The sequence below is a fragment of the Diabrotica undecimpunctata genome, chromosome 2, assembly GCF_040954645.1.
Source record: "Diabrotica undecimpunctata isolate CICGRU chromosome 2, icDiaUnde3, whole genome shotgun sequence".
In the NCBI taxonomy this organism is placed as follows: Eukaryota; Metazoa; Arthropoda; class Insecta; order Coleoptera; family Chrysomelidae; genus Diabrotica; species Diabrotica undecimpunctata.
The window spans coordinates 177651988-177679912 of record NC_092804.1 but is presented as its reverse complement, the minus strand read 5'-3'; the positions used below and the strand labels follow the sequence as shown (position 1 = coordinate 177679912).

The 27925-nt window shown below is 32.5% G+C and overlaps 2 protein-coding genes across 2 annotated transcripts in view; one reads left to right on the top strand and one right to left on the bottom strand.

Moving 5' to 3' along the window:
• Dark (Death-associated APAF1-related killer) overlaps positions 1–14269 on the top strand; it is an 86197-nt gene extending 71928 nt beyond the window's left edge. Inside the window, 1 exon segment of the mRNA XM_072524113.1 lies at positions 39–14269. Coding sequence (XP_072380214.1) covers positions 39–267 — 229 coding nt within the window. The 3' untranslated portion in view covers positions 268–14269.
• A 3996-nt stretch (positions 14270–18265) lies between these two features.
• Positions 18266–27925, bottom strand: part of Cyt-b5 (Cytochrome b5) — a 34750-nt gene continuing 25090 nt past the window's right edge. Inside the window, exon 3 of the mRNA XM_072524111.1 lies at positions 18266–18548. Within this exon, the coding sequence (XP_072380212.1) occupies positions 18470–18548 (79 nt within the window). The 3' untranslated portion in view covers positions 18266–18469. The remainder of the gene's footprint in view (positions 18549–27925) is intronic.

The window sequence follows — 27925 nt, the reverse complement described above, 5'->3', positions numbered from 1 at the left end:
TAAATTTTTTAGGAATAACTGAAACATTTTTTTTACAGCCTTGATATCTTAGAAGATCTTACATCGGATTTCAGCTCCATGGACGTATCTTTCTGGTCCGAACGGCAGCCAGTCAAAGGTTCGCCGTGTCTTCTTTCTTGCATTAAGTTGAATGATAAAGTGAAGTACATGTCTGCTTCCAACGACTTCAATTCCTTCCTAACCATCGATGTAACGGGAAAAGTTTATATCATGGATATCATACTGCCTGCCTGTGAAGATCTCTGAAAGAGGAACGTGCAATATGAGATTGTTTTTGTTGTTGATAGTACGTTGACTTCTGGATCGTCTTCGTTTCTGTTGCAATAATAAAGAGAAAAATAATTCTTGTCATACTTATGGAAAAGAAGACGATCTTAGTCCAGCCAATGTTCTATTTAGGGGTTTGGTAGTTCAATAGCTCAAATAAAATGCGGGTTATTTAATCCTTACTAACATTATCTCAGAGTATTGTTCTTAAAAGAAGAGGAAGTGGTTCCTCAATAAAATTAATTCCACTCTGTTGATATTTTAGTGTAAAAGTTTTCTGGGCTTTCCCGAGGAAATAAGTACTTCATCTTCTCGTTTTGGGCGTTATTTTTGAGGCTTTTAGACATATTTCAGGATTTAATTTAAAGGTTAATGCCAACATGGACATATAATACAAATAGACTTAGCGCTGTAATACAACGTTGTTCCACCAGTGCGACAGACAAAACTGACGCAAAGCAGTCCCCGCATCTCTCTCTAATGGGCCGGATTTTTGACCACGTGACATAAATGACCAAAGGGAAGGTCACGTGGTCGATAAACCCGGCACATTAGAAAAAGCAGGGACTGCTTTGAGTCAGTTTTATCTGTCGTACTGTGGAAACGGTAATGTATTACAGCGATCAGTCTATTTGTATTACATATGTCTATGGTTGGATTATAAAAGGACAAATCGAGGCTCGCAAATAAGAACATCGTAACTCTATAATCACAACTTTTCAGAAAATGAGTTCAAAGTTTTTTAGTTTTTTCATTGATACAAACTAAGTTTTTATTGATTTAAACCAAAATTTTGGCTAGAGCTAAAAGAAGATTCGTCGCTATATGTCTATTAATTATGAAATTGAAAAAATACTTAAATATTTGCAAATTTTAACTTAACAAAACATACGATGTAAGTATTTATTTATTTTGATGTAGCTAACAGTTTCTCTTTTTTAAATTACTTAATATCGTATGTGAAGTTACGATGCAACTGCTTGCTATTTCTGAAGTCACTTACATCGTATCTAAAGATACATAAAAGAAGACAAAGAAAAATTTGACAATGGTTATTCATTACTTTGATTTCAAGGTAAAAAAAACATTGTTAAAAACACAAAAAAATTTTTCTGGAAAAAAAATGTGTACATTACAATGTAAAGATATATGTAATCAGTTTTCTTCATCATCTACATCTTCGTGGATACGTGTTTGATAGGAAAGATTTTTATAAAAGTTGTGATACATTTAGGGACTCCGTGCTTGCATAGGTATTGCAAGTGATCATATTTTTTTTAAATGGGAATTAAGTTTTTATAGGCTTTCTATACACTCTTATTTTGGCTGGTATTGAGAGTATTTTATTATATTAATGAGTAATATGTCCTGTTTCCTGCAATGATCCTGGCTGCCACGTCCTTTTTATATTTATTTTCAAATGTTATGATCACTCCAAGGTACTTGAATTCTTTGACAGGCTTCAAAGTTGTATTCATTGATTGTTGCGTTTTGTCTAACCCTTGGTCTTCGATTCTTCGTAACCACCATGTACTTGGTCTTGTCCTTGTTGACCTTCAGACCGACTTCCTTGGCTCCGTTTTCGAATAGGGTGAAAACTTCTTTTGCATCTCTGGTGGATTCTGCAATTGTGTCCACGTCATCCGCAAACTCCAATAGTATTTTTGATCCTTTGGCGGCAAATCCGTTTGTTAGTTGTGGTTGAGCTTTCCTTACCGCATGTTCCAGTCCAAAATTAAATAGTAGGGGGTTGCGGGGATCTCCTTGTCTAAGCCCGGTGTCAATGAGGAATTCCTCCGACGCGGTGCTGCCAATTCTGATCCGTGCGGAAGTGCTCACCTGTGCTAATCGTACCAGCTTTCCAGGTACTCACATTTCTACCATGGTCTCCCACAATGCTTCTCTGCTAACAGAATCGTAAGCTTGTTTAAAGGCCACGAAGATTTGGTGTACATCGCGGTTGAATTCCCAGTTTTTTTTTCCAACACCTGGCGTAGGATGAATATCTGGTCTATGGTCGACCTTCCCGGTCTGAATCCGCTTTGGTAGTCGCCTATTATTTCCTCTGCGTATGGAGTTAACCTTCTAGAGAGTATTATGGATATAATTTGTAAGTTGTATTGATTAACGATATTCCTCTATAGTTCCAACATATTTATTAATCTCCCTTCTTGTGGATAGGTACTATATGGCTTTCATGCCAGTGTTTCGGTATTTCTTCTCTTTCACAGACTTCTCGTTTGGACTTCCTATTCCAAATTCATTTTTTTCAAGTTTGAATTGTTTGCAAACTTTAAAGCTCCATTCTCCCACTGTTAAAAAATATTTCATTGTAAACTGACGCCGAGAATTTGTATTTCTGATAGTCTCTACTTTTTTTTGTTCTTTCGTTAGATGTTTTGCTAAAAAGTCCATGTGCCTTTTGTGATTACCTAGCGCCCAAAATTTTTGAAAAATAGTTCTTTCATCGCCCGAAATTTTTGTGTAGCATTTCATCCTACAATTTTTCTTTTCACAACTTTCTTTTATTATTCTAGGTTTTACTGTTTTCTTTGTAGAGTACGAAATATAGTATTGGCCTGAATTTCTTTTTTTTGCTGCTTGAACTTTTCAGTTCTGTAGTTGTCTGTATCTTCTGATGGTTGACTGATCCATCTCATTCGCACTTTCCAAAATCTCCGATGGACCCGCATTTATGTACAAACTGTAATTTTCCTTTTCAACAGTAAAGTCATCGAATAAGGTTTGCTGTTAAATTTCAGTTTCAATCTATTCTATTATAAAAATACACAACCAGCAATAAAAGCTAGCTTTATCTGATATACCTTAGCAAATGTATAAGCATACATTAGGTTACATAAACTATACTTTTTAGAAACCTACCTCCAATATAGTATTACCATGGACAGGAATAATCTCACACATATTTATATTTGTGTTTTCGTACGTATTTATGTGAAGGTTGGCAATCATCATGGCTATCCTAACCGTGGCAGCTGATCTGAACAATTGTCTTGAGCTGCCAGCAAACCACTCTCTCGGGTTCTTCAACCAGGAAACGCGTCTTCTTCCTACGCTTCTCCTACACTCTACTTTTCCTTGAATTATGAGTCTCAAGATGTTGTATCTTTCGCCTCTCATCACATGTCCGAAATATTGCAATTTCCTTTCTTTTATTGTATTTTCCATTTCCCTCTCTCTGCCTATTTTCCTTAACACTTCTATATTCGTGACTCTATCTACCCATGGAATCCTTACCAATCTTCTAAATGTCTACATTTAACTCTTAGAGCTACAATATTATCGTAAAGTATGCAAATATGTACTTAAGATAAAAATACATAAGTAATACTGTTGATAAATTTCTTGTAACTCTATATACAACGAAATTATTTGCTTTGTATGTAATACGGTAAAATGGTAAATGAAGTTACGATAATATTAGTGCCAGTTTACCACGAGAATAAGATACGATATAACAACTTTTTTAAACGATCTTAACTCATTTTTGCAAAAATTCGAGTTACGGTGTTCTTATTTGCGAGCGTCGAAATGTGTTCGGTTGTTTCGATTTAGTGCTTAAATTTTTCTCTATAAAATAATATTCTTACAAGTCCCACCGTGAAAATACTAAAGATATCGAAACGTTGAATGATGTATCCAAATAGCGCCATCCCCTATTTGAAGTTGAATTACTTATTAAACCATAAAATATCGGAATATACAGGTTATATTACGCATATTTTATACAATCTTCTAACTAATATTAATTCTCATGGAAAAACATTGATTGTTTTTCAGATTTGATCTCAAAACAACCATCCACCCTAGTATTTTGTTCATCTTTCGAAATAATATTTGTCGTCTAAGTGCAATACATGAAATTGCTCAAACGTTACTAACCCGAATGATTTTTAGAATATTTTTTAAATAAATTTAGATTTTGTACAATTTTTAATACTTCTCTTAGGCAGTGAACAATGTGATGACATATCGTGATGTAGCTTAAATCAAAGAAAGCGGTTTAGTGTCATTTTGTCGTGAGTTTATTTTTGTTTGATATGTTTATTGTGGTATTGGTCCGCTAAACAGTGAGAAAAGTGTTGATTTTAGTAGTATTTCTAGCCCCGCCGACTGATACTTTATTGTTAAGATGGCAGGTGACAATGAAAAGAACGAATAGTAAATGATTGGTTGCGCTAGGTTAAGTAAAAACAGAAAATGTTAAAAAGTATATAAAATATCACTTATTGTTACATTATGTAATAATATGTATTGTCATCTAGAATTCCCTTTTGTCAGCTGTCTTCTCAGCAATAATATCAGTGGACGAAGCAAATTATTGAGATATAGATACTTTTCACATGGTTTAGCACCCCAATATCTAATAATATGTTGTCGTAGATGGTATCTATGTATATGTGCGGTGTACTTCTCATTTATACGATGTTATTGTCCTACATTTATATAGAGTACTTGCAAAGTACTTGGAATGTCTTTTAAATATGAAAACTCATTGAATATTCCGATTTCTAGCCTTTTTGTTGTAGTATACTTCGTTTTTAGTCTATTAAAATGTGTTATGATGAGTGTAGAGAATCTAGACATTATGTCTGGCCTGGTTTTTGGTCATTTTCTTTTGATTTCACTTTTTCTTTGTTATTTTCGTTCATGACAATTATCTTTTCCCTATGTCGATTTACATCTTCGTTAAATGTCTTCGTCATTTTTTGATTACATAGTCTAATGTCTCAAAATTATATTTTGTAAAAGTAACTTATAATTTTCTAAGATTTTTAAAAGTAACTTATAATTTTATTGGAATTTTTGAAAGTAACATAATTTTCTAAGATTTTTAAAAGTAACTTATAATTTTCTATGAATTTTTGAAAGTAACTAATAATTTTTTAACAATTTTAAAAGTAACTTATAATTTTATAGGAATTTTTGAAAGTAACTTTAAAATTTTGAAAAAATTTTTATTTAACTACTAGATTTCGTAAGAGTATCTTTCTGATTTTGAATCCTTTACCGTTCCTGTTTATTATTTTGTGTTTTTCATTTTGATTTTATTCTTCTGTTAGTCTTAGTTTCATTGTATCTTACAGTGTTGTTATTAAATTGTTTTGGCAATATAAAATGAGTCTTCATAATCATTGCTCACTAAATAATATTTCGAATAAAATAAGGGCATAAAATACATATATAGGGCCGGTTCTGGGCTTCTTTTCAAGATGGTGACCGTGACATAAGCAGAATGCAAGGTGACATCCTCGTGTCTAAAGGGCACACCCTCTGCTCAATGGTGGCATAAGAACGTCTTTGTGACCAATGGAGACATGTAAACGCCACCCAATGGTGCCATAGGAACGCCCCCAACTTTGACATGTAAAGGCCTTACATAGTATGTCATGACTCACGTAATATCACGTTCTACACTGAATGTCACATAATATGCCGCGTATCACATAAAATGTCACGTTCTGCGTCGAATGTCACATAATTTGTCACGTAGCACCTAATTTGACATTTAATGCAGAATGTGACCTATAAGTAAAACGTTCCTTTTGGGTGGCGTTCCTATTCCACCATTGAGGAGCGTTTACATGCCATCATTGGTCAGGGAGCGTGGCCTTGAGACGCGAGGATACGTACGCTTGCATTCTGCAGATGTCATGGCCGCCATCTTGAAAACTTCCTAGAACTGGCCCTATATATCTACTGCCTTAAAAAAAAAACTCTGGCAGACAAAGTAGGACAAACAAAATGTATACTATTGATGATTTTATCAATTCTCAACTTGTTTTTTCAGTGGAAAAATTTTATTAATCAGTGAATTGTTTTTATTTTTGAATTACAATAATTTTTTATTTCAAATTTGTTTTCCGGACCTGCTCTTTACATTTTTTAGTCGTTGGTGTTTGTGTTTTATAAATATACGGCATGCTCATAATCGATACTAATATTACTAACATTAAAATATAAGTATTTTTATGAAGTATTATTGGGGTATTTATTTACGGTTGTTTAATTTTTTTAATTAAAAAAATAATTTTTTGGTGTACCGCACATTTCAATATTTTTCGTACAGGATGGCCCAGAAATTTTGCCGCGTACTTGTAACCAGTGAGGCCAGAATTTTGGGTCACCCAGTATAGAAGTAGTTCCATTATGTGGTTATTTTCTACCGTTTTCTTGAAAAAACTTTATTTGTGGTGGGACACTAGTTAATAATCATAAGTAACGAGTATTCAGTCGGTCATATTTGATGAGTAAAAAAAGTTACATTATAATTTTTGTATTATGTAAGAGTTTCTTAATTTAATAATTTTTTATGCAATTTTTTGAAAATAACTCAAAATTTCTTCGATTTTTATAAAATTTATGGAAAAGAGTTCATATTCCTTATAATTTTATCAGAATTTATGAAAATAAGATAATTTTATAAGTCTTTTAAAAGTAATAAGTTTATTAGAATTTTTAAAAGTAACTTAAGGCTTATCATAATTTTATGAGAATTTATGAAAGTAAATTATAATTTTATAAGAATTTCTGTATCCCATAACTTTTCCTCTATTAGTAATCATGTTTTTTTAGCTGAAATAATTGTTTCTATTAAATTATTATTCTATTCTATCCACACTGAAACGATTATGTAGTGTCCCACTGACTAAACAATATTTTTTTATAAATTTTGCCTGTATATACGCTATGAAGATTATCTTTTTAAAATTAGTTATTGCTTAGATATTTATTTTGTGTTTTGTTTCTTGAATTTAGTCAAAATATTAGGTGTATTTTATATTGTTAGTGAAATTATTTTAACATATTTCTTTTAGTGAATATTTTTAATGGTGGTTCTAAATATTATCGGTTCATTGTTAATTATAGTCCAAATATGTGTTCTAAAGGATTCAAAAATTGTATTTTATTCAAAATAGTTGATAAAAATGCAGTTATAGACATTCAGAAAAGTACAAATATTTACATGTATTTTTTAAGAGCCGTATTTCGTCATTTCCTTAAAAAAATAATACATAAATATGCTGTAATATTTAGAAAGCCACTTTTGCAGGATGCTTCAGGCTCAACAAACAAAACCCACTCAGAAAGCGGTGCTAAAAATCACATAAAAACAGATGTCCCATATTAAAACCACAAACTATATCGAATAAAATATTGAACCTGATCCATCCTGTATATTTTTGATACTGATCAAAAGTGTACTACTTTTGAGTTTTTGTGCGTCCTTAGATAATATCTAAAAAACCTTCTAAAAAAATTTATTTTTGGAATATTTTTCATTCAATTTGATCATAACACATTAACGATTTTTAATTACTTTACCATAGCATGTATTGTTTCCATTTTTATAATAAACGCTGGTTTTAGCTTTTAGAATTTTGGATGGATCGTTTGCTGTTCTTGCTCATATACTTATAATTTTATCTGAATTTGTGAGAGTAACTTATAATTTTATGAGAATTTCTGAGAGTAACTTATAATTTTATGAGAATTTGTGAGAGTAACTTATAATTTTATAAGATTTGTAAAAGTAACTTATAATTTTATGAGAATTTCTGATAACTTCTTAAAGTATACAATTTTTACTACACTATTTGTATCCATGACCAGTGTTTGATTTTTTTTCTACTAACCATACTCACAAATAATTTTACGGAAATAATTCTTAATTGGTGTTAGATTTTTTTATTTATATCTTGAATTTTGTGGCTCTGTATGACCTCCAATATAAATAATCCGGTGCCAAATATTGTAGGATTGTTGTACATATTTTTTCAGCTACTGTACATCACAGCGCACAATATGTATATAATATAGTAAGTACGCAGGGTTGGTACTTTTGTATAAACGAAATTTTTGTGAACAACTTTATAAAAATCACGACACGAAGGGTTGTGAAAATTTTTATATTGGCCCTGCGTACTCAAAATTGCTCTCTTAGGTTTCGCAAAAATACTATTCGAGTATAGATATGTGATCTTAGAATGTTGATTGTGTGGATTGTCAATAATTGAGGATTCAATTTGTTAAAGTAGTCGATTAAATTACATTAATCAAAACAGTTGTATAGAAAATTGAAATTTTGTCAGAATAGAGTGAAAGATATCGACCACTTACTTTGTATCGCGTTTTTATGAAAATTCTTTAAGTAACTTAAGAAATTCTATATTTATGAGAATCTTTGAAAGTAACTATTAATCCCTTGCAGTTTTATAAAAATTTCTGGAAATTTTTCTGAAAATTTCTGAGAATATCTTATAAAATCTTATGATAATCTGATCTGTGAACATAACTGTCAATTTCTTGCAGTTTTATGAATATTTTTCTACATTCTTATAAGAACTTTCGAGACTAACCTGAAATTTTTTTGCGGTTTTACAATAGTTCCGGAGAGTAACTTATAAAATCCTACAATTTTATGAGAAACTCTTAATGTAAATTGTTACAACTTTTGTGAAAATTTCGGCAGGTAGCTTATAACATCCTACAGACTGATGAGAATTTGAAATAATTTCCAATTGTATGCAGTTTTATGAAAATTTATCAGTGTAACTTATAAAATCTTACATCTTTATGAGAATCCTAAAAAGTAGTCTTTAATTTCTTGCAGTTTTACACAAATTTTCGGGAAATAACTTATAAAATCCTACAGTCTTATATACATGTCATAAAATAACTTCTAATTCCATTTTTATGAAAATTTCTTGTTTGTAATTCATAATTTATAAAAATTTCTCAAAACCTTAAAAAACTTTATAATTTTGAGAATTTCTGAAAATAATTTCCAATTTGTAGCAGGTCCGTGACTATTTCTAACAGTAACTTATAACTTTATACAGTTGTATGAGAAACTCCTAAAGAAAATTCTAATTTTTGCAGTTTCTGTGAAAATTTTGAGAGCTAGCTTATAAAATCCTACAATTTTATGAGACTGTCTGATAGTAACTTATAAATTTATACAGTTTATGAGAAACTCTTAAAGTAAATTGTTACAACTTTTGTGAAAATTTCGGCAGGTAACTTATAACATCCTACAGACTGATGAGAATTTGAAATAATTTCCAATTGTATGCAGTTTTATGAAAATTTATCAGTGTAACTTATAAAATCTTACATCTTTATAATAATCCTAAAAAGTAGCCTTTAATTTCTTGCAGTTTTACAAAAATTTTCGGGAAATAACTTATAAAATCCTACAGTCTTATACATGTCATAAAATAACTTCTAATTCCATTTTTATGAAAATTTCTTGTTTGTAATTCATAATTTATAAATATTTCTCAAAACCTTAAAAATTTTTATAATTTTATGAGAATTTCTGAAAATAATTTCCAATAATTTGTAGCAGGTTCGTGACTATTTCTGACAGTAACTTATAAATTTATACAGTTTATGAGAAACTCCTGAACACAATTCTAATTTTTGCAGTTTCTGTGAAAATTTTGGGAGCTAGCTTATAAAATCCTACAGACTTATGAAAATGAACGAAAATAATTTCTAATTTTTAAAGTTTTATGAAAATTATTCAGTGTAACTTATAAAATCTTACATTTTTATGAGACTGTCTGATAGTAACTTATAAATTTATACAGTTTATGAGAAACTCTTAAAGTAAATTGTTACAACTTTTGTGAAAATTTCGGCAGGTAACTTATAACATCCTACAGACTGATGAGAATTTGAAATAATTTCCAATTGTATGCAGTTTAATGAAAATGTATCAGTGTAACTTATAAAATCTTACATCTTTATAGGAATCCTAAAAAGTAGCCTTTAATTTCTTGCAGTTTTACACAAATTTTCGGGAAATAACTTATAAAATCCTACAGTCTTATATACATGTCATAAAATAACTTCTAATTCCATTTTTATGAAAATTTCTTGTTTGTAATTCATAATTTATAAATATTTCTCAAAACCTTAAAAATTTTTATAATTTTATGAGAATTTCTGAAAATAATTTTCAATAATTTGTAGCAGGTTCGTGGCTATTTCTGACAGTAACTTATAACTTTATACAGTTTATGAGAAACTCCTGAATACAATTCTAATTTTTGCAGTTTCTGTGAAAATTTTGGGAGTTAGCTTATAAAATCCTACAGACTTATGAGAATGAGCGAAAATAATTTTTAATTTTTTGCAGTTTTTTCAATGTAACTTATAAAATCTTACATTCTTATGAGAATCACCGAAAGTAGTTTGTAATTTCTTACAGTTTTAAGCAAATTTCTGAAAGCGACTTATAAAATCTTACAGTTTTATCAGAATTTCTGAAAATAATTTCTAATAATAATTTTTAGTTGATTCGTGACAATTGCTGACAGTAATTTATAACTTCTACAGTTTATGAGAAACTCTTAAAGTAAATTCTAATTCTTACAACTTCTGTGAAAATTTCAGGAGGTAACTTATAAAATCCTATAGACTTAGAGAATGAGCGAAAATAATTTCTAATTTTTAAAGTTTTATGAAAATTATTCAGTGTAACTTATAAAATCTTACATTTTTATGAAAATCACCGAAAACTGTTTCCAATTTCTTGCAGTTTTAAGCAAATTTTTGAAAGTATCTTATAAAATCATGCAGTCTTGTTAGAAATAACGGAAAGTGACTTCTAGCTAATTTTTTTTATTAAAATTTCTTGCTTGTAATTTCTTATAATTTATAAAAATTTCTTAAAACCTTGTAAAAGCCGACAATTTTATGAGAATCTTTGAAAATAATATTTATTTCTTACAGTTTTATGAAAATCTCTAAAAGTACCTTCTAAATTTTCTACTGTCATCTGAAAAAACTCATAAAATCCCACAATTTTAGGATAATCTCTCAACTTAACTTTGTATGGTTTTATAAGAATTTCTGAAACTAACTGTAAGCATTATAAGCTAAATGATTGTAACTATAAAGAAGTTTACTTGTTTTGTTGCATAATATTGAATCTTTTAAAGAGTGAACACATTTCAAGCGAAGTAATGAAGAAGTGAAGCAGATTTTAAAATTTAAAATAAAATATGCAGCTACCTCCAATTTTTGTAAACAATATCTTTTGGTATCTCATATAATAATAGATATAACCGAATTTGTCACAAAAGTTCATCATGCTGTGTAGCAGCTTCCTCGGGAACCAAAAAAAAAGATAAAAAATATAATACTCTATTTTGACAATGGTTTCCGTTATGAACATATTATTAAAGTTTTTTTATTTATGCAGTACTATTTCTATACTAACTTTTTAATGACATCCAGTACGACTAGTGATAAAAACATTCTAAAAGGTTTGAAATTTGATCTTAATGTATTTTTGCGACTAAGACATTTGTGAGATTTTTAATGATATTCTATGTTATGATTTTTTTCAAATATTCTCTTGTCTATATATATTATTATATAACATCGAATTTTTTAAAAGGTTGGTATTGGACAATATTAATTTTTAATAAGTAAAAAATAAATATTTCTAGATTTCATCATGTTGTAGATAATTTTTTAATTGAGCTTTAGAAAATCTGCTGTATAGTATTGCCCAAATACCAATCCTTAGACTCTCTGACGTATCTAGTTCAATATATCCATATTATCATGCTTGCTACATCAGTTTTCAAATATTTTCTGGCAGAACAGTTTTAAATTACCTTCTCACGAAATGTATCTTCTATATCTTATAACATCTTAGTGTTCTATTTAATTATCTCCAAAGTTATCTTACTATTTTAAGAAAATTGCTGAAAGTAACGTATACAGTCTTTTGAATTTTTTTTTATTAAGATTTCAGAAAGAATATTTTAAAGTGACTTATAAAATGTTAGTTTTATGAAAATCTCTATAATTTTTATAATTCTACCTTCTAAGGAAGCAAGACCAATAATTTTCTTAATTCTGTTCTATACATTTTAGTTTAATTCAATCTTCTGGTCAAAATTAATCATTCAATTCACTGCAAATAGCATTTAAAAACTATTCTGTGTATCAGAAACATTTTGTGAATTTCTACACCAACGGTGCTTTGTTTCAAAACTTTTGTAGCATTCTTCGTCTTGGTAGTCATGTAAAATGATCAAAATAAGAACGAATTTATATCATTTACATTTATTTTTTCATTAAAATGTTCAAAACATTCTCATATCAAAAATGAACAATAAAGACTGATAAAAGACTTTATAACACAACTCAACTTTCAGTAAATAATATTTAACTAAATAATCTGACTTGCTAACAAACTTGAAAGGAGGTGTTTGGGACAGGAACCTAAGTCGGAATCAGTTAGGTAAGTTTAATAGATGTTTGGACCTTGCTTATCATTTGTTAGGCAATCACAAATACATAAGTCATATGATGGTTGCATACACTACAGTATAAATAACTTTTAATAATATATATTTATACACATCGGTTTAGAACGTCTTTCGACGTTGTCCGATACCTAAACACCATCTCTTCCTATCTTCGCAGTCGTTTGTTGTTAAATTTCTTTCGCTCATGGACTTGTTTACGCCGTGTTGCCATTCTAATCTGGGTCTTCCTCTTTTCCGTCGACCTATCGGTTGCCATTCTATTACTTTTTTGGGGAGTCTTGATGCTGGCATCCGTTGAACATGCCCATACCACCTTAATTGTTTCTTCTCTATATCTTGAGTTATATTTCCTTCTATTCCCATACGTTGTTTTATTACATCATTTCTGAGTCGGTCTCGTCTGGAAATACCTAAAGATCTTCTCATTGCATCCATCTCTACTGCTTCTATTCGCTTTTTGTTCTTTTCACTAATTCTCCATGTTTCAGCGCCATAAAGAAGAGTAGTTTTAATCATGGTCTCATATATATTAAATTTCCTTCCTTTCGTTATCTCTTTACTCCACAGTATACCATTGAGACATCCTAAGACTTTCTTTGCTTGAGTGATTCGTTTTTCTATTTCCCGTGTATCAGTTCCTGTATTGTCAAAGGCAACACCCAAGTAGTCATAGCTCTGACAGCAGGAAATATGTTGTCCGTTTTCGAGGTCTATGTTATCTGACTCGTTTCCAATACAAAGATATTTGGTTTTTGTTGTATTGACATTCATTCCCCAGTCGTGATATTCTTCTATCAGTTTTCTTAGCATGTACTGCATGTCTTCCCTGTCGGTCGCTAGCACTACCTGGTCATCAGCAAACTGGAGTGTATATATACATTCATTGCTAAGCTCTATACCCATCCTATGTACCTTTCTTTTCCATCTTTCCAATGCCGCTGCAACATATATCTTGAATAAGGTTGGTGAGATACAGCATCCCTGTCGCAAGCCTTTTGTAACCAGGAATTCTTCCGTTAGATATTTTCCTGTTTTTATCTGTGCCTTTGAGTCTCTATATAGTTCTTGTACAGCATTTAATAATATTCAACATATTAATATTTTGATTCTCTAGAATGAACTTTATAATTTCTAACAATTTTAGGAAAATTGCGAAAATTTAACTTGTTAATTTATGAAATTTGTTAAAACTAACTTGTAAAATCCTTTAGCTTTATGAGAATCTCTTAACTCATAATTTTCTATTAGTTCATTAAGATGGAAGTGATGGTTGCATGCAATGCTAGATAAATAATGTGATTGATAGTTTCACACAGGAATTTATAGGTAGACAAGTGGTGTACTCTGTTGTCGGATGTCCCACAAAACCCCACACTCTTTATTATCCACAGGACTACAATTCCATGTGGATTCGATTCCTAATCACTTACCTGTCTACTAGTTCTATCAGTTATTTTAACTGTGCTATATGTGGTGCTTCTTTTTCTTTATACAGTAAAAAATGATCAATATGAAATATGACATTTTTATCTTTATTTGTGGTGCTTTGAGTTCTTATTTTGAGTTATTTACTAGTCTTTTAGAATATCCCTGAACACGTACAGAATCAAAACTTTGTATTAGATAAAATTGAACAAACGCGAGCTGTTATTCTTGAAAACAAGGGATACATTTTTTTAACTAAATATGGATATATCATGCTGCTAATTTTTAAAATTGACTTTTTCTTTTTGTTAACTAATTATTATAGAGGCCAAGTTTTGTCTGCCATATTTTTATAGGTATATATTTTGTAATGGTTGCAATTTTGGCTTATATTTCCAAAAAAAAATTGTATTTATATTACCAATACATTACCATTTTTTAACTTCGTTTTCTTTATTCATGAATACCCGGCGGTTCTTTCCTTACATGTTAGGGTGACGATGTAATAACTAAAAAAATGACATTTGATAATTGAGCTTCACTTTTTAAGCGCTATTTATGGAATTTGACAGGAGACATGTGTCAAAATCGACGCAACAAAGTCAAAAATCCCAAAATTTAACCAACCACGAGAAACTCAAATTCTGTCAAAGTTAACAGCTATTTTTAATACCATATATGTAAGTGGCGCATTGGAAGCTCCAAATTGGGGGAAAAGAAAGCAACAAAAACAGTTCCATATTCAAGAGACCCGAAATTCAAATATAAATATAAAAAAAAAATTGTAAAAGATATCAAACACTAAGTAAAAATATTAAGGGAAAGGATTATTTGCAATAGGGAATATAAAACGTATACAAAGAAACTGATTCAAACCTAGATAGAATGAATGAAGAATGAAAAATTTGACGAACTGAGGGCAAAGACTAAGCTATAAAAAAAGAAAGGCTAAGGAAACGACACGTGAGAAATATTGTTGGAACACTTTCAACAGCCTTATATAACAGACTATACTAATGCAGGTAAAAAATATGTTAAGAGCTTATCTATCCAGGAAATAAGTTACTAGAAAAAGTAAGTCACAAATTGGCTTAAAAGAATATAAAATGGCAATAACCTAAAAAAACCCATAAAAAGGGCGAAACAAGTTCCAATCTAAACACAAGAAAAAGAATGAAAATGTAAAAAAGACGCTTAAGAAATATATAACATTTAAAAAACTTGACAGAAAAGCCTTGGTTTCCAAAGGTTTGTTGTATATGTGTAACGCACAATAAATGGTGTTTAAGAACTAAAAATAAGACAGTTAACGTTTGAAGCAAAAGGTGACAAATGACGTTTAACTCCTTCCGCTCCATCGTATCCACGTATGGATATTTTTACGTATGGCGAACTTTACCACGATATCCACTTACGGATATTCATATAGGGGATATTAATGCACTCAGTAAAAGTGGTGTAGGGCTCTGTAGATTAATTTGGATCGCAGTGGGGCATGGAAATCCATACGGAGATATCATGGTTAGTCTTTTTTATTTTAAATTGATATAAGGTTCAATGCTGGAATAAATAAACTTTGATAAAATGAAAGGCAGATATCGAGCACAGTTTTATTAATTCAATCTTGCCCAAGTACTTTCGCTTCCTAGAGCATCTTTAGGGACATTTCGTCAATTTTAGGCTATCGAACAATCGCAGAATGTCATAAATATAAAATTGTACATAACACTACACTAAACAAGGACAAAAAGTTAAGAATTATTTAAAAAATAGTCGAAGCTACATTCTGGTCAGCAACAGGAGAGAGAAGGGCTCTGGAGAACGACATGGAGTGCGTAAAATAACGAGAAAATGTTGCATTGCTTGCCCGAACAAACCTCGATTGTTCACCAATTCAGATCATTCTATAATAAAGTTAACATCAACAGAAAAGAATTCAAGGCAATCCAGAAGTCAGAATGGCGACCTAGTAACAACAAGGAAAGATGTATTGAGTAGATGGGTGGAATACTTTAACCCGGCACTTAATATATGGAGGAAGAAGAAGAAAACCTGGTTGACGAAAGAGATGAGGTAAGGGGAGCAGACGAGAGGGTAGAGAAACCACCAACGATTCTTGAAGTTAAAGACGCAGTTAAAAAACTAGATAGAAACAAATATCAGTTGTAAATTTAACAAAACTAACTCTTGAAAAAGTTGAATGTAGAGTACGAATTCAGGGGGAACTGTCTGAAACTTTTAAAACAAATAATGAGCTGCGCCAGGAAACCCTCTCTCCTGTATACTATCAATCTGGCTCTGGAAAAAGTAATATGTCACAAATCACAACCACTGGTTCAATATATAATAAATCAATGCAAATCTTGGCCTATGCTCATGATATCAATATTGTTGGGATAACGGAAAACGCTGTACGAGAATGTAACATTAAAAGAATCAGCTACAAAAATGGGTTTAATAATAAACACCAACAAAACGAAGTATATGAAAATAAACACGCAACCACAAGTCCAACGACCACTCGTTATAGAAAACGACGTCATCGAAGCAGTGAACGAATTTGTATACCTTGGGGTGTTCCTTAACACTCAAAATAATACTACCGCAGAATTTGCACGGCCAACAGATGCTATTTTCTGCTCAATCTCCTCCTTATATCCACAATTATATCGAGAAATACAAAAATAAAACTCTACAAAACAATAATACGCCCAGTCCTAACATATGATTCAGAGACCTGGACTCTAACAAAAAAAGAATGAAAACATGATGTTTCTAAAGAAAAGTACTAATGCGAGTCTATGGAGCAGTGAATGACAATGGAGTGTGGAGAAGACGATACAACTTAGAACTTTATAGAATATACCAGGAACCAGATATAGTAAAACATATTAAGATAGGACGTCTGAGGTGGATAGGACATGTAATGCGGATGGAACAAAATGACCCAGCTAGAAAAACGCTCCTTGATAGACCCATTGGTCAGAGAAGGAGAGGAAGACCCAGCACAAGGTTCCTTGATAGAATCGATGAAGATATGAGAAATATGGGAATACGTGCTTGGCGGAGAAAGGCGATGAACAGGGACGACTGGAGAGAAATTCTTGAGGAGCCTAGAACCCACGCAGGGTTGTAAAGCCAGAATGGTGATGATGACTTGGTTTTCAAAGGCTACATATAAAATTTGATACAAAACGTGCCAGATATCCTTTGGCAATTAAGAAAAGAGTCACTTTGATATCCAGGTCTATTTATTAAAGGTTATATATTATGTAATTTAACAAATGACAAGTAACAAGACCTGTCACAAATAAAAACCTGATATTTGACATCTTTTTTCCCAAAGCCTTATATGACGTGTGACGACAATTGACATGCAACAAATGGTGTTTGACAATTATTGATCAGCATTGACAATTGACGTTGGAATCTTAATTTTCAAAGACTTTATATAAAATTTGAGACAAAATGTGACAGATGTTGTTTAATAGTTTTCGAAGGCTATATATCAAGTTTAACACAAACCATGCCAGATATTGTTTGATGACAACTAAAAAATGTTACAACAGAGCACCCTAAGCTAGGGGACGATCTCAAATATAAAACCTCAGGTGGCTTTTGAATCATGAGATAGAGAGCATAAAGACATTTTTATATTTCCTCCTATAGATAGATGATGTTAGTGTTGTTTACAAAGAGGAGATTTTGAGAGTATTAACACACCCAACTTACTTGCGCCGTAGACAAATTCGTTTTGTGTAAAAAATATTGTTAGGTTTACCAATAATAGTTATTATTAATACAGGAAGTGAACTTTTAGGTTTTTTACTAGTAGACATATGATTTTTAGTTGTTTTTTTTATATATTTGAGATGTACATACATACGTAGTGATTCATTTTACCCCCCATGATTTTTCACTTTGGCCCGCGTATGGGGTAAAGTAAAGCAACTATTTAATTTGATAAAAACATTTTTTTACTCAATTATCATAAATCTAACCTTGATCATTGTAAGTAACAAGACGCCCACAATATCATCATAATTAAGAGTGGTCTAAGTTTGGCTACATTACGTCATTTAACTTTTTTGTAAATTTCCAAATATTAAGTGTACCGCTTTGCCCCAACTTCCCCTATATATAAAGTTTGACAATTGAAAGGCAACGCCGTTTATGAACTAAAAAATTTGGTATTTGGCTTCACAACCCGAAGGAAATATGAAATAAAACGCACATTTTCACTTAATTGTAAAATTAATTATATTTAACTTGTATTATTTTAAAACAAATTTAAGACCAAAGTCCTAGCTACAATTGGATAATAAATCTAAGTTGATAGTTATCAAATAGAAAATAAGCTATATTATATGAATAATAGTCCCTAGAACCATAAATGCTTTCATCGGAGTTCTTTGACAATTCAATTAAATCTACTTTCCTCAGGATTGAAAATAGGTACGGTACAAGATGGTGGCGAGCACTCCCAAAGCGATTGGGATCAACCAGGATTTGAAGGAACTGAAACAAAAAATATTTTATATCAATATAGCACTAGAAACGAACATTACACTAAGATCATTTATAAAAAGTTACGTGTATAGGCATAAGGTGCACCATCGTCGGTAGGGTATGTCAGTAAATGTAAGATAGCAGTACAGAAAGGAGTTATTTACTTGAGCAATTAATTTATTATATTTATAACTAATATTATATGGGGGGCAGTAACAGCACGCTTTTGTATTTTTAAGGTTCAAATTTCTAATAACGGTTGTTTGGATCTTCATTTCTCGTCAAATCCCTTATTTTGATGGATCGCACGCCATATACTGTAAACGCCACATAGGAAGATCCAACAAAGCATAATCACTCCCCTCTGGATACAGTAGGCACAAGCCACATGAGCTGCGCTACTGACAGCGTGAATAAATATGTGTAAACAAGGCGCTCGGTACGAAAATAAGGATTTGCGCTGGATCTTCGTAATTGGCACAGACCTCTGATCTATTTCCCCTACTGTCCAAAGAACATAGTTTGAATTTAGATCAGATAAATGAGATTCACACTTGATCCAACAGATGGCATAATTAATTTAAATGAAAAAATTCGCCCATGTCGACTTATTGATTGATACAGAATAATTACTATGATCTTCAATGCTATGTTAAGTCTGCACTACTTCCCTTTGAAATGGAAATTGGCACAGATTATACTCATTCAAAAATCTGGTCACCCCGGGCAACTGCATTGGTCTGCAGGCTAAACTAAGTGAGGGTAGCCAGATATGGCGACAATTCCACCGAGCGATTGCCGGTATAAGCAATCCCCCACTTACCTACCAACGGCTTCGGGCGGAAGAGTGGGTAAGTGGTAGGGCACTCTTTTGTCCTGAGACAGAGAAATCTGTCTCGAAGGCGGATGAATCAAGGAATGGTCAACGGCGTAAGGATACAGAAGGCAACGGGAAACCACTGTATTAATGATCGTTAAGATTCCCTAGTATAATCATGATGGCAAATGTCACATCAATCACTCATGTTACTGATCATGGACCTCGGAACCCAAAATCCGGCAGGAGAGGAAAACCACAGACAGACCATAGGGCCTCTCAGGTCGTGAACCAGCGAAATCCCTGTGTAAGTAATGTCAATCACCTTAAGATGTTAAGAATAGGGACGTGGAATGTAAGAAGCCTCTTTGCAGCAGGTAAATTAACTAATGTAGCCCTTGAAATGGAAAACCTTAAAATTGATGTCCTAGGTATAAGTGATGTACAGTGGCCAGGATCAGGAAAATGCACGAATAATAGTGGAACACTTTATTATTCAGGCACCATCAGTTCAACTCATCGTTACGGTGTCGCTGTCTTGGTATCAAAGAAAATCAGTAACTGTGTAACAAGCTTTACTCCCTTCTCTGATAGAATAATGGCACTACAACTTCAGTCAAATAAACAAATTATAAATATTATACAAGTATATGCTCCTACGGCTGATAAAGATGATGATGAAATTGAAAGTTTCTACTACGATCTGGAACAAATTCTAAAATCAATGAAGAAACATCACACTACAGTAGTAATGGGCGATTTTAATGCCAAAATTGGACATGGATGTGTGGACGGTTAGGTGGGTGACTATGGATTAGGAGAACGAAACGAACGAGGAGACCGTATGATACAATTTTGTCAAGCGGAGGAGTTAGTAGTTGCTAACACTCTTTTCAAGTTACCTAACAGACGACTGTACACATGGAAATCTCCGAGTGACACCAAAGGTAGAGTAGTCAGAAATCAAATTGACTTTGTCCTTGTTAGACAAAGATTCCGCAACTCTATACTCTCAGCTAAAACCTACCCAGGAGCAGATATAGGCTCGGATCACAATCCTGTAGTAGTCACATTAAGAATAAAACTAAAGATAATTCAAAAACACATACAGAAACAAATTGACGTGAGAAGACTGAGTGAACAACATATAAAAGAGAAAACAATAGTGAACATCAAAGAAAATTTACAAAATATAGAGAAACTGAATAGAAATACTGATAACATTGACCAAAAATGGGAGAATATTAAACATGCCGTAATGCTGGCAGGGAGAGAAAACTTAACACCGAAAGAAAGGAAACATAAAGAATGGATGAATGAGGAAATACTACAGTTGATGTGTGAAAGAAGGGTACACAAAACAAATAACCCGATAAGATACAAAGAAACAGATAAACTGATAAAAAAGAAAATAAGAGAAGCTAGAGAAAGATGGCTAAGTGAGCAATGCCAGGAGTTGGAACAACTGGATCGAAAATATGACTTTTTTAATGTACACAAAAAGATTAAAGAAATGACAGGAAGGAGAAGAACAACACAGACAGGACAGATCAAAGATACAGATGGTTTACTCATAACAGATTTACAACAAAAAATGAATCGATGGACAGAATACATATCACAACTTTTTGATGACAAAGATAGACAAGAAATCTCAAACGAATATACAGATGATACAGGGCCTGATATAATCAGAGAAGAAATAGATTATGCAATCAAACAAGCGAAAAGTGGTAAGGCCCCCGGTCCTGATGAAATTCCCGTAGAACTGCTCAAACTTATGGACGATGAATCTATTAAAATACTCCTAGATCTATTTAACACAATATATAGAACTGGAATAATACCTAGGGAATGGCTCCGTTCGACCTTTATACTACTGCCAAAAAAGGCAAATACAAGGGAATGCAGCGAATATCGTACGATAGCTTTGATGAGTCATGCTCTAAAACTGTTCCTGAAAATAATCCATAATAGGATCTATAGGAAATTAGACGTAGACATCAGTAACACTCAGATGGGATTCAGAAAAGGGCTGGGTACAAGGGAGGCTCTGTTTGCAATGAACGTTCTCTCACAGAGATGTTTAGACATGAACCAAGAAATTTACACCTGCTTTATTGATTTCGAAAAGGCCTTTGACAAAGTACAACATGAACCACTAAGACAAATTCTAATAAAGAAAAATATAGACAGCCGAGATATTCGAATTATATGCAACCTATATTGGAATCAAACAGCTAATGTGAAGGTTGAGGGTAGGCTAACAGAAGAAATTCAAATCCGTCGAGGAGTCCGGCAGGGATGCATCTTGTCGCCACTTTTATTTAATCTGTATAGTGAAGCTATTTGTGAACAAGCACTCGAGGAAGAAGATCTTGGTCTGATAATAAATGGTGAGACGATCAACAATATAAGGTATGCTGACGATACGGTTCTTCTAACGGGAACGCTAGTAGAACTACAACATCTCGTTCAAAGTCTCAATATATACTGTAACAGTTACGGCTTGAAAATTAATTTGAAAAAAACCAAATTTATGGTAATCACGAAATCAAAGAACATCAGAGCTAATCTTGTAATAGACAATACAACGATTGAGCGTGTGTCCTGGTATAAATATCTAGGTGCTTGGATCACAGACGATACTGATCAAACAAAAGAGATTAGATGTAGAATAGAAATCGCTAGATCAGTCTTTAATAGAATGCGCAAACTCTTTTGCAATCGTGATATCAATATAAAGTTACGAATACGAATGCTGCGGTGTTATGTCTTTTCTACCCTGTTGTATGGAGTAGAGGCTTGGACACTAAAACAGTTGACCACAAAAAACATCGAAGCTTTCGAGATGTGGTGCTATAGGCGCATTCTCAGAATATCATGGATGGACCGCGTCACTAACACGCAAGTACTCCAAACTTTAGACAAAAGATGCGAAATTCTAAATGAGATAAAAACTAGAAGGATGGAATACTTGGGGCACATTGTGAGAGGTGAAAAGTACGAACTTTTAAGAAATATCATGCAGGGCAAAATTAAGGGCAAAAGAAGTGTGGGAAGAAGAAAAATATCGTGGCTTCGTAATCTACGTGAATGGTTCGGGTGTAGTTCGATTGAACTTTTTAGGCGCGCTGCTAACAAAGTCGCAGTGGCCATGATGATTTCCAATCTCCGCTAGGAGTGGCACGAGAAGAAGAAGAAAAATCTGGTAAAGATCCAAAAGATGTCAACTCATACCGACCGATTAGTCTACTCCCAGTCATTTCTAAGGTTTTTGAAAAATTTTTGTTGTGAAAAATCAAACCAATATTGGACAAAAAGTCAGGTCTTCTTATACCTGACCATCAATTCGGATTTCGTAACCAACAAGCTACAATAGAACAAGTTCACAGATTATACACAACAATAATAACTAGTCTCGAAAACAAGAAATACTGTACTGCAGCCATTTTAGATGCCTCTCAAGCTTTTGACAAGGTGTGGCACACAGGACTTTTTAGGTTTTTCAGTTAAAGAAAAACCTACTTTAAACTTACTTCAAACTGCTTAAATCATACCTTACAGAAAGAAGATTACTAGTAAGGTATAGTGAAGCCTATACAAAACTCTATCCCATTATATCTGGTGTACCTTGATTGACCTTGTACCTGATATATACGGCTGACTTACGAACAAGCAATAATCTCACGCTTGCAACATTTGCAGATGACACTGCTTTCCTAACATCCCATAGTAATCCTGTAATAGATACTGCAACTATATCTAAACAAAACTAATGAATGGTTTAAACTCTGGAGAATTAATGTAAATCCATCAAAATCCAATTCCATTTACTCTGAAGAATTCATACCATACTGTCTGGAAACAAGGACTAACCTGCAAACTAATCCGTGCCATCCCGTGTCAAAAGGTAACTAAACTCATTGATAGCATGCACACCGACAGACCTTTTCAAGTCACAATGGGCAACTTTAAAAGTGTCCAAATGAAACTCAGCAATGGACTGCCACAGGGATCTGTTTTGGCACCATTACTGTTTAATTTATACATCGCGGATCTACCTGGGACAACTTCGCAGAAATTTGGCTACGTTGACGACTGGGCCATTGCAGCAAGACATAATAACATGGATATTACAGAAACAATACTGACGGACGACTTTGCCGTTATGGGAGAATACTTTCGCAAATGAAGGCTGCGGCCAAATGCCACGGAAAAGGCGTGTTTTTACACACACGACACACGAACATTATTGACACCCAATTAAACCAGACAATGCGAATGATCTCAGGTACAATTAGACCCACACTGAACTATTGTCCTCCCATTCTGAGTCACATTCCACCGCCGAAACTGCGAAGAAGTCATTCTCTTCTCAGAGAATATCGAAAAATCGAGACTGCCCATCAACCATGATAAGTTTGATATCGAAATAAACTGACTGCGCTCCAGATATCCTCCATTGCTAAGAGCCAACTCCTTACATCAAGAACATTTCAACCTCACCAACGCTTGGAGATGGCAAGACAATGGGAGAGCGACTCACCACAGGAAGCACACCAAATGGCCTGTATCGATCAAAAACCGCCTGACTTTAACTGATCCGCAATACATGGATAACGCTAAACAGAATAAGAACAAGCAGCGGTTTTTGTGCTTACAGCTTATATAGATGAGGAAAAACCCTACTCCTGAGTGTGACTGTATGCCCCCGAAGGCGATTCCCTGGAGTTTTCGATGAGTTCCTGAATGCGACCGCAAATGTTTTGCATTATATTAATAATAATATATTAGATGTTCAATGTCCATGTGACGTTTTATATTGATTTTTAATTGTGTTCTTATTGTATTCTATACGATAAATAAATAAATTTAATTTGAATTAATGCAGCCGACAACTTTTCGACTTAATCTCGTATATTATTTAAACAACAACTCATAACTATAAAAGAGGCCGACAGATATTCTCTTCCGTCATCTCCAAATGACACAAAAATACGAATGTAGGTGTGGTAGGGTTGTTTCCCAGTTAAATCGGTTGCATGTAATCTATTATCGTCCAACTTAACGCCGTGATTTTCGCACAGCGTTGCCGTATTGCCAGTATAGTAGAAAATGACATAATGAAAGTCTAATGTTTATTCATTATACTGACTATAAAAATTACTGAATAATAATGAAGAATTTTTTCAAATTTGAAGATAAACTAAGTTTTGACAAACTATTTATATAACGACGAAAGATTAGGTTAGTATAAAAAAATACGTTTCTAAATTATTTTGCATTTATTCAATAAATGCATGATAAACAATTTGACGAAGGTTAATTTTATCATGTTTTAAATCAGATGACTTTGTACTTTATTTTTATTCTCAAGGATATAATAACAGGCTATACTCGATTTGGAAATGCATGAAAACACGGTTTTTGTGATAGAAGAGTACAACATGACTGTTAAATGCAGAAAGATTATAAATACAAATACCTATGGTATAATTTCACTATTTGAGAGAGTGAGTCATCGTTTAAAGGCCCAGAAATGCGGAAAGCTGTTTGGAAATCCAGTGACGTACACTTACTTTTATTTTAACGTTAATTATATTTTATTTTTCAAATATTAATGTTCGAAATAGGCCACAATATATTTATTTACAAGTTTTTACTGACGTTTCGATCTCTATATCCAAAGACCGCTTTCAAAGATATAAATGATAGTTATATTTATTTTATTTGTTTATTATTATATATTTTTATAATCTTATATTGTTTATTTTTTTTTTCTATCTTTAAAAACGGAATAGAGATCGAAACGTCAATGTATTAAACATGTAAATAGATATATTGTGGCTTATGTCCAACCTTCTCCCTAAAAATAGAGAATGCCACAAACAAGCAGCTATAGAAAAATAAATATATCTGTCATTTGTATGTTTGAAAACGGTCTCTTTATAGAGATCGAAACGTCCGTAAATTAAACATTTGAATAAATATATTGTGGCTTATTCCCAACATTATTTCTAAAAATACAGAACGACAAGCGAAATGTCAAGTAGCTAAATTTTGAGCATTGATTCTTCGTATGCAATCCCCTTTTCTGTAAGCCATTCTTGAATCCTCCCTTTCAATTTCTTTAATAATCACCTGTTTTTTCCGACTCAAATTGAAGAAAACCATCATCAAGAAACCCTGTATCACTTTCTATATGGGTGACGATTAAACGCCGTCCCTTTCCTGATGGAGCTTTTAATCCTGTATATCAGCCTTCTATAAATGCTTCGCGTTTACTTTTGACATTTAAATCTTGCCAAACTTTTCCAACTGTATGACCTTTTCCAACCTTGGTTAATCCAGGTTTCATCCAAATAACATATTTTGCGTCCAGTGCTGCGAATTTTGCGTATTTCTTCTAAATATTTTCTTCTCCGCACAATAACTTTATTTTTTTCTAATAGCATACTTTTTCTGTTAAGTTTTATATATCGAAAGTTCATTTCACGCATGGTCCTGGTTAAGACTCTACGAGATATCTTGGGTAAGGAGTCATCGTTTTCGAGCTCTTGAGAAATATTTTTCAGTGTTGGAATTTCACTCCGAAAATAAAATGAATGAATTTTTCGACGTATAATATTCCTTGTCTCGTCATCCAAAACAATGCTTTTCCTACCTCTAGTTTTACCTTTTTCTTGCTTTTTATTTTCCGATGTTCCGATGCGAATTCTGCCGACAATTCCTTCATAAACGTTTCGTATTATTACCTTCTCTTCGGACGTTAACATTTTCCGTCTCTGTTGCGGCATTTCATTTTTGGAATCAACATCAGAATTTTGCAGTCTTTTCTTGGAACAACTCGGTTTTTCGTCCAACTCCAATAAAACTCAAACCAAATAATCCCAGAATATAACTAAAAATTTAGTATAAAACGACAAACTATAACACTCGTATTGTTAATAACACGTTTTATCAATAACACAAACTTATCGCATAAAATACCCTACCCTCAGAAACGCCAATGTAAATAACCTATTGTTGATGGGCACTCGCTCGACAAAAACTAGTTTTACGGTTTTCTGTGGATTTGAATTGAAACGGGGTTCCGTCGCTAATTCCAAAGTTGCCAAACGATTGAAAAATATTGTTTTAAAATATCGATTTTTATTTTATAAATTTAAATATGTAACGAAACGGAACATATAAATAAAATTTATTTCATTACAATTTTGTGCTTAATTTTTACTATTGAAAAAATCAGGTTTTTTGTATTTTTATGACGGTAATAATCGCTGCGTGGAAGAATACAGGTTTTGTATGACCATAATTACTACTTGTGAACAAGAATTGGCTACACTGTACGACAACTTCTGGTCAAGTCTACTATAGAGAAGCACAAATAAATTACTACTTTATATATTCTGTAATTTCTTATGAAGAAACGCAAATTGCAATCGAGAAAACAGGCAGTTTTCGAGGGCCGCTGTGTACATTTAAATTTGAGGATATTCGGCGTTTAAACTATGATATCACTCTTCTGAATTGAGGGTTTCTACTTTACTTGTCCCAATTTTGTACAATAATTTATAAAAATAACACCCCACCAGCTTCGAATATAATAATTCTATCTTTACTTTAACTCAAAGAAGTCAAATGGAGATAAATGAGAGACACAATATGAATTATAAAAACAAGATAAAGGTATGACAACCAAACTTGCATCTCGTATATTTGCTATAAGTAGTTCAAATGCACCACAAACAAGGTGATTGAACATGCAAGTTAAAATTAAAGAAACAGGTGTCAAATGTGTTGCTAGCTGAAATGTACTATGACATGGCGAAATAGAGGCAAATGGGAAACAGAATACATAATGAAGAAAAAAGCGTTATAAAAGCCAGACAGAATTGTATCAAACTTAAATTGCTATTAGTAGTTCAAACGCAACAAGAAGATTGAACACACAACTCAAAACTAAACCCACTCGTGTGAATATCAAAGCAAGGGTAAATGGGAAATAGAACAGATAATAAAGAAAAATGCGTTATAAAAAAATCAAAATAACGGTATGCCAACGAAAGTTCAGGATCATACTTTTACATTTAGTAATTCAAATATACCGCGAAATGCGTTTAACACAAGATGATCACAAACCAAAATTCAAAATTAAGCAAACACGTTATTTCAAAGAGATATTGGATACATTTCTTCTTCTAGTAGCTCAAATGTACCATGGTATAGACTAAACAGGGGTAAATGGGAAACAGAATTGACAATGAATAAGAGCGTTAAAAAATTAAAATAAACTTGTGTCACATAAACCTTAAGAGCATCTGTCAGTTTCTGGTAGTTCAAATGTACCGCATGATGGATTTAACAGAAAGAAATGGGTTAGATATTTTAAACCAAGCACAAGAAGGTAAATATCAGAAACTTATCATTGACTTTAGCTTACAACATTTTTTGAAAATAAAATTATTTAAGAAACATACACAACTTTTTCTGCGCTGTGCAATAATACGCAAATTAGAGTCATCCGAAATGGCGATACCTATACCATACAATATAAAATGCAAAT